This window comes from Pipra filicauda, unplaced genomic scaffold (genome assembly GCF_003945595.2).
Source record: "Pipra filicauda isolate LSUMZ 115617 unplaced genomic scaffold, ASM394559v2 scaffold95_size2449627_pilon, whole genome shotgun sequence".
NCBI classification, from domain to species: domain Eukaryota; kingdom Metazoa; phylum Chordata; class Aves; order Passeriformes; family Pipridae; genus Pipra; species Pipra filicauda.
In genome coordinates this window covers 1556122-1572940 of record NW_024105153.1, presented here as the reverse complement: position 1 = coordinate 1572940, position 16819 = coordinate 1556122, and the positions used below count along the sequence as shown (strand labels likewise).

At 42.4% G+C, this 16819-nt stretch overlaps 1 protein-coding gene across 5 annotated transcripts in view; it reads left to right on the top strand.

The window, feature by feature from the left end:
• Positions 1 to 16819, top strand: part of TCF20 (transcription factor 20) — a 156201-nt gene that overhangs the window by 98546 nt on the left and 40836 nt on the right. For all 5 annotated transcript variants that reach the window (XM_039391392.1, XM_027722607.2, XM_027722604.2 and 2 more), the window contains one exon: positions 10635 to 16259. In XM_039391392.1, the coding sequence (XP_039247326.1) occupies positions 10671 to 16259 (5589 nt within the window). In that variant the 5' untranslated portion in view covers positions 10635 to 10670. The remainder of the gene's footprint in view (positions 1 to 10634; positions 16260 to 16819) is intronic.

The window sequence follows — 16819 nt, the reverse complement described above, 5'->3', positions numbered from 1 at the left end:
GCTTTGGGTACTTTTCTACATTTGATATCTTGCACCTCATCTGGATATCTTTAGATACCTTCTCATATTCCAGTTTTCAGAGACAAAACTGTTCTTTCTTGAGAATTGCTCAGTTGAGTACATGCTTTTTTTTGAATGATGGTAGTATCCTGCGATTATGGTACAGAAATTTAACTTGTCATGTGTTCGTTTTGTTTGTTTCCTTGTCTTTTTGGCTTGCAGAAATACAGCTTGTTGCATGTTTGAAAGATGGAATTTGTGGAAAACCAGAGGGGGGTATATATATAATACAGCTGCTGAAAATAGCAAGGGGAGGAGAAGAGGTTAATTATATGTATACTCTATAACCTAGTCAAAACCCTGTCAGAGTTGGTGGAAAAAGAAAACTTGAGTGAACCTGGGTCAAGCTCACCAGAGAAAGCAAATCTCTTAGCTCAATGAGAAACAGTTTCCTTTTAGGATCTCCTAAAAGTGGATGGGAGGAGGATTTGGGAAATAAACTTACTTGTTTGTCCATAGAACTATAGTGTTTATAAAGACTTTGTTGGTCTGTGTTTACTCATGAAGTTTGTCATGATTGGCTCTGTGTGTTCATTGGCCTTCTGAAATAAGCAAAGGAGTAAGATCCTTTAGCTCAGTTGATTAACAAGACTTAAAGAATTAAATCAGGAAAAATTCTCAAGGTGAAAGTCACTTTATTGCATCTTTCTAGCTGAAACAAGGTAGCAAATTTCAGTTTTTCTTAGAAAGTTGGTATGTTTGCCTTTCTTCTCCTGTGATAGAACTCTAGGAGTACATTAGCATTATGAAATGATTCTATGTAATCCATCCTGCATGGTTGATGTTAATTGTCCCTCTTTATTTAGCCCCCTCATGAGGGGAGGCAGGGTGCAGAAAAAAAAAGTAGAGTCTTCTGGTTTTGTTTTTTCTCTCCTCCCTGGATACAGGATGAATGGCTGCAGGAACTCTTAAGAGAACAATGGGGCTGACTCTCAGAGTAGTGGACCATCTAAGCTCCCTCTGTCTTATTTTGAAATAGTAACTCTAGCATTTCCAAAAATTATGCTCAGAGTGCAGTGTCTTTGTTATCCTCCACTAATCTGTATTTACAGAGGTGTTCTTTCTTCTCTGGTGCTGGATTCATTCCTCCTCGTTGCTTTCCACTGCTGACTTCCCTCAGGATATATGCTCTAGGATACGAGATGGAATACATGCTGTGGAAGCTTTGTCCGTCAGCTCTCCAGCCTCAAACGCTGCCTGACACTATCACTGTGGTGATAGAGAAATCCTTTGGGGAAGGAGAAAGCTTTAAACCCTGGTTATGAGTTGTAGTTGTAGGTTGTTAATTTCTCTGAACTGCTTACGCACATTTAAGTTAATTTTGTGCCTGTGGTGTGGTCTGACTGCTGTTGTCATTCCCCCTGCCTTTGGCTGTGGCAGCAGGACTTAGAAGCCTGGAGTTAAGTGTCTGCGATTCAAAGTGACAAGGTACAGTATCTTGTTTGTTGGTTACAGTGGCTTGAGTTTATACCATAGAATTTCAGACGTTTAACCGAGATGTGTTAGAAGTTTAATCACTTTATATGCATAAAGTTGATGTGGAAAGATTGCTTCTGGAAGGTTTTCATTGACTCAGTGGGGGAGCTGGTGAGAGGGAACCAATAAAAGTGCTTTAGGCCAAGGCTAAGTATAAACCTCAGGAGTTCTTAACTGTTTGCTCCAACACTGCAGTATGCTGCCTCCTCTCTGTCATCTGTCTGTTGGTTATGCCAGTGTAACTACAGAGGAAATGCATAATGGGATGGTTCAGGAAACTGGTCCAATCTGAAAAATTCAAAGAAAACCTGCAGGGGTGGGGATGGGCAGATAGATAGGAAGGGGGAAGAACTCCTTCAAATAGTCCTGCCTCTGAAGTAATCTCTCTGTTGACTTTCTTAAATTTATGAAGTTATTTTGTGTTAATCAGAATTGTTTCTCCTGAATCCATGTAACTGTGGCTGTAGTCTTAGTCTCTCCCCGTTAGTCTCAGGAGACAACACTTACTGGAGGAATGGGTCTGCTTCAACTTTTGGCTTCATCATGAGGCAGATGCTGTGGAATCTAAAGTGTGGAGAAATGAGCAAAGTGACATTTAGAGGACATAGGTTGTAGGAGACAAGCAGAAGTGTTACTGAAGGAAAAGTTGTTGTTCCTCTAGTGTGAAAATCTTACAAATGCTTGGAATTTTTTTTTTTTGAGGGCAGTTCAACCAGTTCCTATGTTAGAGAGAAACCTTTTCTCAAACTTTTTATCAGTAAACATGATATGGCCTTGACTATTTTGTTCTTAAGTGTGCCACAGCAGTAGTATTTGCAGACCTTCCACACCCAAATTGCTCTTAAATCTGCGTTGATTTAGGGAGATGAAGTGCTGAATTCATAGGAAGAATGATAACCTTGGCTAGTGAAAATTGAAAGTGCTAAAGCTAAATTCCTTGTGTTATCTTAAAGGAACAAAAACTGTCTGTAAGAGCTTTGGAGGACATAAATTTTCGAGTACAGCTTTTCTGCAAATGGACAGTAATTCTTTAATTTGTTAGTTTAAGTACATCAAGATTATATTTCTACCTGTTTTTAATGTTATTTCCTATAATGTAACTAGGTGGTATTATCCTTGACAATAGTTATATCCTAATCAATGGATATATATCTTATATACAGTGCATAGCCTGTATTGTAATAATACTTGCATGTAACTGATAGAGATTTTGTGTCAATGTACTTCATCTGCCTTGAGGAGTTCCTGGGAGTCTTAGTTACAGGTTCATTACACCAGGCATTGCAAAAAAAGAATAAAAAAAATGTAATTGTATAGGCTACATTGAATAGAAAAGAAGGACGTGTATTACAGGTAATGTTTAATATGACTCTTACAAGTATTCATCTTAGCAACTTGTCATAGTTTGAAGAGATAATGCATTTAGGACTTTAAAGGCAGGGGTTGCTGCATAGCAACTTTATGAATAAATTATAAAAGTTGCTTAAAAGTAATGTGTTAGGGATTTTTAAGGTGGAGTTTTTTTTTTTTTTTTGAGGGGGGGGTGTTTAACTGCTGTATAGTTCTGAGTATTTTTGGTACTGGCTAAATTTCTGCACTGAAAGTGGGAGCTTGGGCAGATAGAACCTGGAAACCTGTTCACACTTTTCTGCTTTCCTCTTGCAAATAATAATTGACTTCTCCTTTTCACTGTCTTCAGTTTTGTAACTAAAAGGTGAAAGTTTAGTGAGAGTTGTGATGTCTTTGCTGAGCCTCCAGTCTCGCATGTCTGAGGAGGTGAAGAGCAGATCAGAAGTTGTCCTTGAAGTGGTTGCTCAGATTTTGCTGTATTACCAAAGCAGACATGATGTTTAACTGTTTGGAGACATTGGAGGTATGGACACAGGTGAATTTCCAATAAGAGGCACATAATGAGTTGTGAAACTTTTTAGAGGACTAATGAAGTGGGTTAGGATGTGCAATCAGCTGATTTGCAGCTTGAATTAAAAAATTGAGGAGCTGAAGTTTCAGTATTATTTTCATTTTGATGTTGGGAAGGGTTGTTTGACTACTGTGTAAAGATGAAGAGCCTTTTAAATATGAACTTCTGATTTCAAGTGCCCTTCAGTAGCCATGCCACTTAAGCAGTTCCTGCTGTGTCCGTTTTGCTGGTACAGATGTTTGTGTAATGATACAGTGAATGGATCTGTCAGGTCAGAAGTGGCTGTTCTCCCTAGCAGAATTTTCTCGACCATATCAGTTCACTGATCTGACTTGGCAGCCTGAATGGCTGTGTTAACACCGTAGAGGAGGCTGGACCTCTTAAGCTGGACTATAGAGGACTCACTCTGTATGTGAAACCAGAACTGTTGTTTTAATCTTTGACATAAAATAGAATCTGACTGATTTGCATAAGTTCTTAGTAAAATAGCAGTGTCTGTTAAAAATGTAGATGGATAACTTTCAGCAAGTGGTTGTTGGATTTTTGAAAGCTATTTAAGTGCATCTGTGCTGTTGATTGAGACTGAGAACCAATGGCATAATAATAAAATCAGATATATACAATTAGCCAAAATTCCGCTGAACTTTGTTCATTAGTTATATTTCTAGAAATACATGTTTTCATAGCACTACAACTTTAATACTGGCTTACAACAGAAGTTTATCTTGTCAAACTTCTTTCTTCATGGTTAGGAATATGACTTTAACAGTACATTTCATTCAAAATGCAGAGCTAAACTAGAGATGGTATTTTAGTTTTATTCACTTAGTGAGTAAGGGAGACTTGCAAATACAAAAAAATCTGATTGTGTATTTTTAATTTGGTGCTATCCAAGTGGGTTTTTTTAAAATATTTTAGGGGTGGGGGAAGAAATCAGCAGCCAAGTAATAGCCACATGCAACATTTGATTATTTTTTGTTGTTGTTTGTTTATGTGATGCCTTTTATTATAGCAGTTGAGTGCTCTGAATATGTCTGCTTACATCTCCCCTGTGAGATAGGAAGATGCACTGACTCAGGCTTACTAAAATTTTCTGTGGTCACCTAGGGAAATATATGAAAAAAAGAAGCGAATGTAGGATCTTATGTAGCACAGTAATCCCCAGAGCATTCCCCTCCCTCAACTGACAAAACTCACTGTGCTCCTTCTGCCACGCTCATCTGTTCCTCACCCGTTCTGCGAGAACTTTAATTGTTCGGATTTAAGCTCATGCATACTGACTTTCTTAAAAGCTGTACAGATAGTTTGGTAAAGAAAGCACAGTGTCTCTGAGATGATGGAAACTGGTTACAATCCATTTGGCCAAGCTGTAACTCGTGTGAGGAATTCTTTGGTGAAGGGTTTCACTAGGAAGGACAAAATTAAGCTGTGGGGTTTTTTTTTGGTCAAGACCAGTATTAGCACTGATTTGGAAGACACATTGCTAATACATGTTGTTATTATTAGACACTTAAGCATGTGTAACAACTACATATGGGTGTTTTTAAGGCATGCTGTGATTTTTTAGAATTATAAAATTCAGTCTCCAGTAACACAGCATTCTGGGTTTAATTTATTTTTTATATACTTTTCAAGATACTTTGTCTGCTTCAGGTTAGCTATTTCAATAGGGTCTGGCACTCTCAGTGACAATTTGTTGCATACTGTTTCAACTTTGAGTGGTGTAGTAAGGTTTCTTTGATAGAATAAATCATAGTGGCTTGGTGAGAGGCAGATCTGACTGCAGTTTTCTCTGGAAGTGCAGTGGTGAATAAGACAATATCAGAAACACGACTTTTTGAAAGAGGTGAGCAATGAGTGATACTGCTTGGACAAACTGGTGTCCTTTTGAAGCGCTTACTGTCTTAGTTTACTTCTATTTCACACCTAATGTTGAAAACCCGTTTTAAATAATTTCCCTTTTAAAAAGGCATCAAATGTAGAAGAAATAAGTTACATCTCTTGCTTTGTTAAATGCAGTCATCCTTAAATTCATCTACTTATGCCATTTGTGGCTGATTTGCCTTCTCCTAAAGGCAGCAGACAGAGTAATGTTCCTCCAAAACTGAAACAAGGTCAGTCTGTTCCAAGCCATTGCTCAGGTGTGGAAGTAATAACTGCGTATCTGCAGCAATGAGGGTTAGCAGCTTAGCCTTGACGATGGAAATGGTACTCAGTACATAGAAATCCTTTATTCCTGTGTTTCTGGCTTAATTCAGAACGTGGGCATTGTTTACTCACAAAATACGCCCCTGAATTGTTCATATTCAGGTTCTGGCTTGGTGAGGGTTTTTTTGGTTACGTGCGTGTTTTCTATTCGTTTAAGAAGATACAGTGGGGATGGACAAAAATGGTAATTTTTGCATTTTGTGTGAGTTGTGACTAGAAACGGTTGCAGATTTATGTACATCTGTTATTTGTACAGGATTTAGCAAGTAAGTCTATTTTAATCAGAACCTTGGACACTCTATAACCTCCCAACTTGTTCATGTACATTTTTGACTATGGAAAATACTGTCTTACCGTTTGTCACCTGCTTGTAACTGCATTATCTTCCCCGATAGGCATGCGAGGAAGTGAGAGGCTTTTGACAGATCACTGGAGATATATTGCATTTGACTGCTGCCTGAGACTTCTCTGCACAGATGGATCGCAGTAGTCAACCCAAATCTAAAGAAAATTTAACGAAGCGGAAAGACCTCACTTATGTCCTAGAGAATGAGCTGGTGGTGGCTTCATTTGTTCCTTTATAGACTTATTGTTAAGAATTAGGCCTATCCTCACACTATTTTGGTTTTTAGCTCACTTCTTATGAGCTCTCTGTAGTGATGCACTACTATGTTAAATAAGAAGATGTGGGCTGTCCTGTATTTGCCCAGTCTTTGATAATCAGGACTATGATTTATGTATCTTTAAAAAAAGCGTATCACAGTATATTGCAGAAGATCATTTCATGTAGTAATCTTGGAGTGGGAGTACTGATGAATTCTGTTAATCAGCAGTGGTTGGGGCATTCTGATATTCATGGAGGAACTATTGAAAGATGTTTACATGCTCTTGACTAATATTTGATAATCTTGCTTACAGAGGGGTCACAATGCAGTAGCTCCATATTTTGAGGAACTCCTATGTTAAGAAAGTTCTGTAAGGCTTTTTCAAATGATTAAGAAACAAAATCTGCATTGTAGATGTGCTTAAAATTAGGTTAACGTGGAGACGGTGAGTTGAAAGACTACCTGAAATAACTTCAGAAGTTTCACAAATAAATCTGAGATATGGATAAGAGGACCTATTGCTTCTCTCTATTTGAGACTTATGTGCAGTGATTCTGTAAGTGAGGCTATTTCTTTATCAGCCACACAAGCTTGTAATATGCTTCCTTTGTTCCTGCCAAGTTGAAGGCAAATTTTGATTACTGGACTATTGGGGAAGAAACAAATGTGTTGGAGCAGAGTGAAACTGCTTAGCCTCGTGAATGTAGTCTGTAATCTCTAGATGGATATGCTTAGATGACTCTACAGCTACAGGCTATAAATACTTCAGAATCATGCAGCTTTACTGAGAGAGCTGGATGCATGTGTAGAGAGAGTGTAGGTGTGATACTGGAGTAGTGAAAGCTGTGCCAGAATCTTACCTTCCCTTTGAATAAATGAGGAAGGCTTTGGATGTTGTGTGTGTTGGAAAGTACTGTAAAAGTGTGTAATTTGTGGCTGTTAATAGAGTGCTTTTTTGGAGGTAGGACTTTGTCCTTTCTGTTGGGGTTGGGATTATAGATGTGTACCACCATTATGGGGTTTTCATATGGTTGTGTTGCAGTCTCTAGTCGGCAGCTGATGTATCGTTCCTGCGTATGGAGCAGTATGTACCAGCTGAAAATATTTTCTTTAAAGGCTTCCAGTAAAAAGTCAATAAAATAAGTTTTTTTTTCCTGTGCATCTGGGTAGATTTGGAAGGCCTCATCTGTCTGAATGTATTTTATTAACAGGGCTTGCCGTGAGATTACCTTCATGGTTTTGCTACGAACGTAGCACTTAGGTCTAAGCACTTTACAGGGCTGTTACTGTTAAGAAAGATTATTGCAATAATAATTGTAATAGTCCTGTATTTATAGTACCTTAATGACAGGAAATGTGCTATATGTCTTAAGTTATCGATGATGTCATGGATTGACGCATCTCCTATCTTTTTTTACTCCTGTTATTAATGAAATGTGTTTTTTCTTTTTGGCAGCAACTGTGCTGATTATGTTACTCAAGTTAAGCTCCTTGTGAGATGTTCCAAACAAGTGTTGTCCTGATGAAAACTTTGTATTTGTTTGTCAGGGTAAATTCCAGGATTGGGGGAAAAAAAAATAAAATTGATGGAGAAAAATATATTCTCTCTGTTTTGAGTTAGCCTATATAACTTCTGGACTAAATAAATGTTACATGACTCATGAGATACTGGAGGATAAGAATTTGTGCCTTAGGTTGACCTTTACTGTGTCTTTGTTCCTGAAGGTATTTTACAGCATCTTGTGCTGTTTCTGTTTATTATATAATTAAAATTATCCTTTTTTAATGGTGAGGAAGTCTTAAGAATGTTTTCTAGCATCATTAGCTGCTACATTTCCAAACTAACATATGTTTTCAAGCCTTTTAGTAGTGTTATAGAAGAATGAATACCATCAGTGATTAAAATTTTTGTATGATGTAATGCAAAAGAGGGTTCATGAGATCTTGTTCAGACTATGCAAAGTAAGCTTTATTAAAGTCATATTTAAAATTGAGTCTTAGATTATGTGGGAGACTGAGCCTGTGAGAGGATGGCAATGTTGCTTTCATGAAAAGAGGGTGCAAAGCACATGATAGCCAGGGCGTGCACGCAGCCTCCGCAGCACGTGAATGTTGCTGATTGCAGAGCTCCAAACTGTTTATCTAGAGAAGCTGCTTTCTAACATCTGCCAGTTACAGTAGATGTTCTTTTACCTTTAGCTTGATAACTTTCTTCTATTTCTATGTATGTGTTCTTTTCTGCCTTTTCTTCTCCCCTCATTTTTCACCTTAACAGCAAGTCATACAAAAAGGAAGAAAGAAGCTTGCATTAGGTGTCTTAGGTATCCCAATTTTAGTCCTATCCCAATAGGCCGGAGCTTCAAACTGATGAAACATCAAAAGGAGTGATTCAGAAAAAGGAGGGGTTTATCCATAATAAGCCCAAACTGGACAGATTGGCACAGTGTGGCATTCATAGAAGTGTTATTCATGTGATGTATATAGTCTTTAAAATGCTAAAAAAGTGGAAGTTCAGCAGAACAGCAGATCTGTCTCTCTTACAATATGACACTTAAAATACAAGATTAAAACAGCAGTAAAGTTGACTTCCTAGAAGGGGAGAGACAGAATTTGAAGTATTAACAATTTGACAGTTCCCTTTTGGTTCTCATAATATTATTATGTACATCAAGCTGCATGAACTGAGGCTGCAACACAAAGATGGCTTTGAGTTAGAACAGGGGGGCTGCGGAGACATGCAGTGTAGTGGTGTAGTTTTGTGCCTGTGTGTTCTGTAGCCTGCATGCACAGATAGTAGAAACCCAGATGAAAGATCCTAGTGGCAGAGTTAGAGCCTTCTATAGATAACATATATGTGAAGAAAAAAAAATAAGCTTGAGAGGCATATGGGAGTAGAACATGATGCCAGACATCGCCTGCACCTCATTTGTATGCCTGTATTCTTGTGACTCTGGTGATCTACTTGAAGAAAACTTCAGTGCAAAGCTAGGCTTTAATTCTCAGTGGGTTCAGTTGACTGTGGCAAGCACAAAACATGGCTAAATGAGAAAATACAATGCAGGCAAGCCTTCAGGAAGTGTCCAGTCTGAGGAGTCAGGGTTCTGTTTCCTGAAAAAGTGTGAGCATTGTCTTAAGATTAATTTAAAGGAAGAAGTCTCTCCAGGTGGCTTTATCCGTTTTGTTTTCAGGAAGAGAAAACCACAAGGTGTTTGAGAAATGAAATGCTTTTGTAAAATGCTAATTCATTTTATTTATTTTTTTGTTTGCTTATTTATTAATGGCAGTGTACATGTATATTCTTGTTCATTACCGTACTTTTCTTAATGCATCTAGTGATGTGTCGGGCTTTTATAGAGGGACTAGCCAGAGTCCCCAGAGAATTTTGCAGCTGTGGTCTGGTCCTTGAGGGTGAGTCATGATTCCACACACTGCATAATAGATTGAAATACATAGGAGAGCCTTCCTGGGGTGCATTTACTTACGAGTTGATAATGTAAATGTAGATGATCATACATGATATTCCAAAATATATATTCTGACTGACAAATGTTTTCAGTAAAGTTTCATTCAAGGTAATGTAGAATCCTAAGGGATGAAGTTGTAGACTATTTTGCTCTAACAGAGTGGACTTGTTCCAACTTTCTGTCTTTTGAAGAAAAGAAGATGGGGTGGGAAATGCAGTGTGTTCTCTTGCTATGTTGGTTTTCACCTAAGATTGTCACTGGAGTACTCGGGAACTGAGCACTGAGTATGCTGGTGCCAGTTCTTTCACAGGTTCCCATAGCTCCTTTCATCGGGATATCTTAGTTTGAGCTTGGGTCAATTGTATCTTGAGTGTTTGCTAATAGAGATCTTTCCCAGCACGAAACATGGGCCTTGGATATCATTCCTGTGGTAAATCCAAGTGTCGTTTGAGAGTGTTACAGGGTTCTCGTTGCATCTTTAAACATGGTGGCAAAGCACTTGATTACTTCCAGTATTAGCCATAGTGAATAGCTGGAGGGTAAGGATTGCTCTCCTTTGCTTTGCAAATTTGTTGGAAGTTTCTCTCTTCGGGGGCACATAAACACACTCAGTTAGTAAATGACTTTAGGGAAATATTAATTAATGCTGAAAATGCACTCCAACCGGTAATAGGCTACTGGCCTGTATTTTTTTGAAAATTAGTGATTCCTCTTACTTGCACTACCTAGAATGTTGGCAGATTGCAAGAAGAGGGGTTGAACGTTGATGTACCAGAAAGTAGGAGACAAATACTAAATTTTAATTACTGTTAAACAGTGAAATTGAGCAGAGGTACTGGTGTGACTGGGAAATGTAGATCTTATATCTTTTTTTTCCCCTCTCTTTTTCTCCCCATTTAGGAGGGCTTTTGAGCTGCTGCTCTGCTGCTGAACAGCATGCAGTCCTTTCGGGAGCAAAGTAGTTATCACGGAAACCAGCAGAGCTACCCGCAGGAAGTGCACGGTTCATCCCGACTGGAAGAGTTCAGCCCTCGCCAGCAGGCCCAGATGTTCCAGAGCTTTGGAGGAGGTGCTGGTAGTGGACGTCGTGGAGCAACAGGAGCCTCTACAGCGATGCCTGGTGAGAGCTCTGGCCATCAGAGCTACCAAGGTTTCAGAAAAGAAGCAGGAGAGTTTTACTATATGGCTGCCAACAAAGATCCAGTGGTGTCAGGAGGGCAGCAGCCACCTCAGCGCAGGCCTTCTGGACCAGTACAGAGCTATGGGCCCCCTCAAGGGAGTAGCTTTGGGAGTCAGTATGGGAATGAGGGACATGTGGGCCAGTTTCAAACACAGCATTCAACCCTTGGGGGTGTATCCCACTACCAACAAGATTATACTGGTCCTTTTTCTCCGGGGAGTGCCCAGTATCAGCAGCAGGCTTCTAGCCAGCAGCAGCAGGTGCAGCAGCTGAGACAGCAGATCTATCAGTCTCATCAACCTTTACCCCAGGCTTCCAGCCAGTCTGCTTCTAGCACCTCACACTTGCAGCCAATGCAGCGTCCATCTACCTTGCCTTCCTCTGCTTCTGGCTACCAGTTACGAGTGAGTCAGTTCAGCCAACACTATCAACCACCTTCGTCATCCTCCTCCTCCTCTTTCCCCTCCCCACAGCGTTTTGGCCAGTCAGGACAGAATTACGACGGAAGCTACAACGTGAATTCTGGGTCGCAGTATGAAGGCCATGCTGTGGGTTCCAATGCACAGGCCTATGGGACCCAGTCAAACTACAGCTTTCAGACTCAACCGATGAAAAGCTTTGAGCAGTCTAAGCTGCCCCAAAGTGGGCAGCAGGGGCAGCAGCAACAGCACCCACCTCAGCACGTAATGCAGTATTCAAATGCTGCCACCAAGCTCTCTCTTCAAAGCCAAGTAGGACAGTACAGCCAGACTGAAGTTCCTGTAAGGTCACCAATGCAGTTCCACCAAAACTTCAGTCCAATCTCTAATCCATCTCCTGCTGCATCTGTGGTTCAGTCTCCAAGCTGCAGCTCTACCCCTTCTCCACTCATGCCAGGTGGAGAAAATCTCCAGTGTGGGCAAGGCAACATGTCCATGGGTTCTAGAAACCGAATCCTGCAGATGATGCCTCAACTTAGTCCTACACCATCTATGATGCCAAGCCCCAATGCTCATGCAGGTGGATTCAAGGGGTTTGGGCTGGAAGGACTGCAGGAAAAAAGGCTCACAGATCCAGGGCTGAGCAGCCTGAGTGCTCTGAGTTCTCAAGTGGCCAATCTGCCCAACACAGTCCAGCACATGTTGCTCTCAGATGCCTTGGCACCTCAGAAAAAAAGTTCCAAAAGATCATCCTCTTCAAAGAAGGCCGACAGCTGCACCAACTCAGAAGGCTCCTCCCAGGCAGAGGAGCAACTCAAGTCTCCCATGGCAGAGTCCCTTGACGGTGGCTGTTCTAGTAGTTCAGAAGATCATGGGGAAAGGGTGAGACAGCTGAGTGGCCAGAGCACCAGCTCAGACACCACTTACAAAGGGGGTAATTTAGAGAGACCCAACTCCTCACCAGCACAAGGCTCTCAGAATGAGCCATCAAAACTCAGCAGCAGCCCTGCAGCTAGGGAAGATGTGGCCTCCCCTGATGGGAAGGAAGCTGTGGTGGCTGTGGAAAATGCCCCAAAAGTGAATGAAAAGGCAGTTGGGGTGATTGTCTCCCGGGAAGCCATGACAGGAAGAGTAGAAAAGTCAAGTGGACAAGATAAACCTCCACAAGATGATGCTTCCACAGCCACTCAGGCACCAGCTAGTGCTAGTGGAACAAAAGAAGCAGGGCATGCAGGGACACAGCCAGAAACTCAAGTAGGAAGTAAAGGGAGCAAAAGTGGAGATAACACTAACCATAATGGGGAGGGGAACAGCCAGCCTGGTCATGCAGTTGTTGGGCCAAATTTTCCTGCAAGAACAGAATCTTCCAAGTCTCCTGGCAGTTTAAGATACAGCTACAAGGATAATATAGCAGCTGGTATACAGAGAAATATTGGTGGCTTTCCACAGTATCCTTCTGGTCAGGAAAAGGGGGATTTTCCAGGGCACAGTGAGCGCAAAGGCCGGAATGAGAAGTTTCCTAGCCTCCTACAGGAGGTTTTACAGGGGTACCACCATCATCCAGACAGAAGGTATTCTAGGAACACACAGGAGCATTCTGGGATGGCTGGGAGTTTGGAGGGAGCCATGAGGCCCAATGTTTTAATTAGTCAAACCAATGAATTGACCAATAGAGGCCTCTTAAACAAAAGCATGGGGGCTCTCCTGGAGGGCCCTCACTGGGGTCCCTGGGACAGGAAGTCTGGCAGTGCAGCTCCAGACATGAAGCAGATAAATTTAGCTGATTACCCTATTGCTAGAAAGTTCGATGTGGAGTCTCAGTCTTCTGCCCATGAAGGGGGGGCACTCTCAGAGAGAAGATCAGTGATCTGTGACATATCTCCATTAAGGCAACTTGTAAGAGATCCTGGCCCTCACCCCATGGGGCACATGGGTCCTGAGGCCAGGAGCGGAAGGAGCGAACGTCTTGCCCCTGGCTTGAGCCAGTCAGTAATACTCCCTGGTGGTTTAGTATCCATGGAAACAAAGATGAAAGCTCACAGTGGGCAAATAAAGGAAGAAGATTTTGAACAGTCAAAGAGCTCTGCTAGTCTCAATAATAAAAAAACAGGAGACCACTGTCATCCTGCTGGCATCAAGCATGAATCTTTCCGAGGCAATGCCAGCCCTGGAGCTGCAGTCTCTGATGCTGCTCCAGATTACATCCCCCAGCAGGACAGCAGATCGACACACATGAGACGAGCACCTGGCAGAACTGGAAGGGGTAAATCACCCTCTCAATATCAGGATCTTGCTGATAAGCTGAAAATGTCACCAGGCAGAAGCAGAGGCCCAGGGACAGATCTGCATCACATGAACCCACACATGACACTGTCTGAAAGAGTTAGCAGGGGTTCCTTACATTCTGTTTACCCTCAGAATTCAGAAGGTCCTTCTCTGGCTTCAGCATATCACACAAATGCTAGGCCTCATGCTTTTGGTGACCCCAACCAGAGTTTGAATTCCCAATATCATTACAAGAGACAGATATACCAGCAACAGCAAGAAGAATACAAAGATTGGGCAAGCAGCACTGCTCAGGGTGTGATTGCTGCAGCTCAGCACAGGCAGGAAGGGGCAAGGAAGAGCCCAAGACAACAGCAGTTTCTGGAAAGAGTAAGGAGTCCTTTAAAAAATGACAAGGATGGAATGATGTACCTTCAAGGTAGCTCCTACCATGACACGGGAAGCCAGGAACCTGGGCGCTGTGTTATGGGGAGTGATGGTACTCAGAGCAAATGCACTGAACTGAAACACGGCAACCAGAAGTTGCAGCATCACGAATCTGGTTGGGACCTCTCTCGGCAAACTTCTCCTGCCAAAAGCAGCGGCCCTCTTGGAGCAGCCAACCAAAAAAGATTTTGCCCTCAAGAAAGCGATGGGCATCGACGAGACGAATCTGCAGATTTGCCCAAGCCTAGCAATGCTATGCTCAGGCTCCCTGGCCAGGAAGACCAGTCTCCTCAAAATCCATTAATTATGAGGAGAAGAGTCCGTTCTTTCATCTCACCTATCCCTACCAAAAGACAGCCACATGATATGAAGAACAGTGGCAGTGAAGATAAAGGGCGACTGATGCCTTCAGCAAAAGAAGGAGCTGATAAAACATACAACTCCTATGCCCATTCATCTCAAAGCCAAGATACTGGCAAGTCAGTTGCAAAGGGAGATTCCTTCAAGGACCTGCCAAGTCCTGATAATAGGAATTGTCCTGCTGTTTCCCTCACAAGCCCAGCTAAGACCAAAATACTGCCCCCAAGAAAGGGGCGAGGATTAAAACTGGAAGCTATTGTTCAAAAAATTACATCTCCCAATATTAGGAGAAGTGTTTCTACCAACAGTGCTGAAACTGGTCCAGATACTGTCACTCTTGATGACATCCTGTCCCTTAAGAGTGGACCTGAAGGAGGAAATGCGGCTGGACATGGACCAGAGGCTGAGAAGAGAAAAGGAGAGATGTCAGATCAAGTGGGGCCAGCAAGCCAGGATACAGCTGGTGAAAAAACTCTTCCAAGATCTTCAGAAGAGTGGCAAAGCAGTGAGGATGATAAAAACAAAAAAGAGGTCCCTGAAGCTGCGAGTGTTGGTAAAGAAGGAGTGGGATCCAGTGCAGCACCACCACCTTCTCAGAAGCCAGGTGGTCAAGGAAGGTCTGATGGATCTGTAAGTGGAGCTGGAACTCTGACCTTTTCTGACCCAAAAGCAATTTCCCCTTCCAGTGTGTTTATTTCTGAACCAAATCCAAAGTCTGAGGAAAAAGACGGAGATGTGACAAACATTTCACCCAAGCCAGATGGTTTCCCTCCAAAGGGATATTTCCCCTCTGGAAAGAAAAAGGGGAGGCCAATTGGGAGCGTGAACAAGCAGAAGAAGCAGCAACAGCAGCAGCAGCAGCTGCCCCCGCCCCCACCACCCCCACCAGTACCGGCACAGTCTGCAGAGGGGGTGAGTGCTGGTGAGCCAAAGCCCAAGAGGCAAAGGAGGGAGAGGCGAAAACCTGCAGCACAGCCACGGAAGCGGAAGCCTAGACGAGCTGCTCCCATTGTGGAGCCTCAAGAACCGGAGATCAAACTTAAATACGCTACCCAGTCTGTAGATAAAACTGACTCCAAGAATAAGTCCTTTTTCCCCTATATTCATGTGGTAAACAAGTGTGAATTAGGCGCTGTGTGCACAATCATAAATGCGGAGGAAGAGGAGCAGAACAAATTGGTGAGGGGTCGGAAAGGACAGAGGTCTTCAACACCCCCTCCTAGCAATGCGGAGAGCAAAGTGCTGCCCACCTCAACTTTCATGCTGCAAGGCCCTGTAGTGACAGAGTCTTCTGTCTTAGGGCATCTGGTTTGCTGCCTGTGTGGCAAATGGGCCAGCTATCGTAACATGGGTGACCTCTTTGGTCCTTTCTACCCCCAGGATTACGCAGCTACCTTGCCCAAGAACCCGCCTCCAAAGAGGGCCACAGAAATGCAGAGCAAGGTCAAGGTACGGCACAAAAGTGCTTCTAATGGTTCCAAGACAGATACGGAAGAGGAGGAGGAACAGCAACAACAGAAGGAACAAAGAAGCCTCGCTGCTCATCCCCGCTTTAAGAGGCGGCACCGCTCTGAGGACTGTAGCGGCGCCTCTCGGTCACTTTCAAGGGGAGCTTCTTGTAAAAAAGCAACCACTGACGGTGGCAGTGGCGGTGAAAAGACTCCTTTGGACTCAAAACCCTCTATGCCCACTTCAGAAGGTGGCACTGAGCTGGAGTTACAAATTCCTGAACTACCTCTTGACAGCAATGAATTTTGGGTCCACGAGGGTTGTATTCTCTGGGCCAATGGGATCTACCTGGTCTGTGGCAGGCTCTATGGGCTGCAGGAAGCTGTGGAGATTGCAAGAGAGATGGTGAGTACCTGACCTTGCTATACAAAATTATTTTCTTTCATTTGCAATGTATATACACCATTTGGAATACCATTTTTCCTTGCTCTTCTCTCATGTCCGAAACAATCATTTTTTTTATCCTAAATAAATCTCTAGTGATGTCCTTTTGATGGCTTCCTTTAGATCTCTGGCAGAGATCTCATCAGACAGATTTTTTTGGACATCAGAAAGCTGGATACTCATTACCTAGTGAGAGTTCTGCATGTCCAAAGGCTTTTTCGTGGCTGCAGTGATCTTTTTTCCACTCCTTATTCTATCCTGGTAGATATTTAATATTCTCTAGGGCTCTTCTTGGAGTTGTACGCTGAAAGGACAAGTGGCAGCAGAAACAAATTGCAGCAAAGAAAATTCCAGTTCAGTTAGGCAAAAAGTTTCAGTGGTCAGACATTGGTTTGAGGGAGGAGAAATGACAGAAAAGATGTGGAATTTCCTGGTTTTGGAGATGCACAGATTTGACTAGGCAAGGCCCTAAGCAACACACTTTACATCTGAAGTTGGATCTAGCTTCAAAGTTGGCTCTG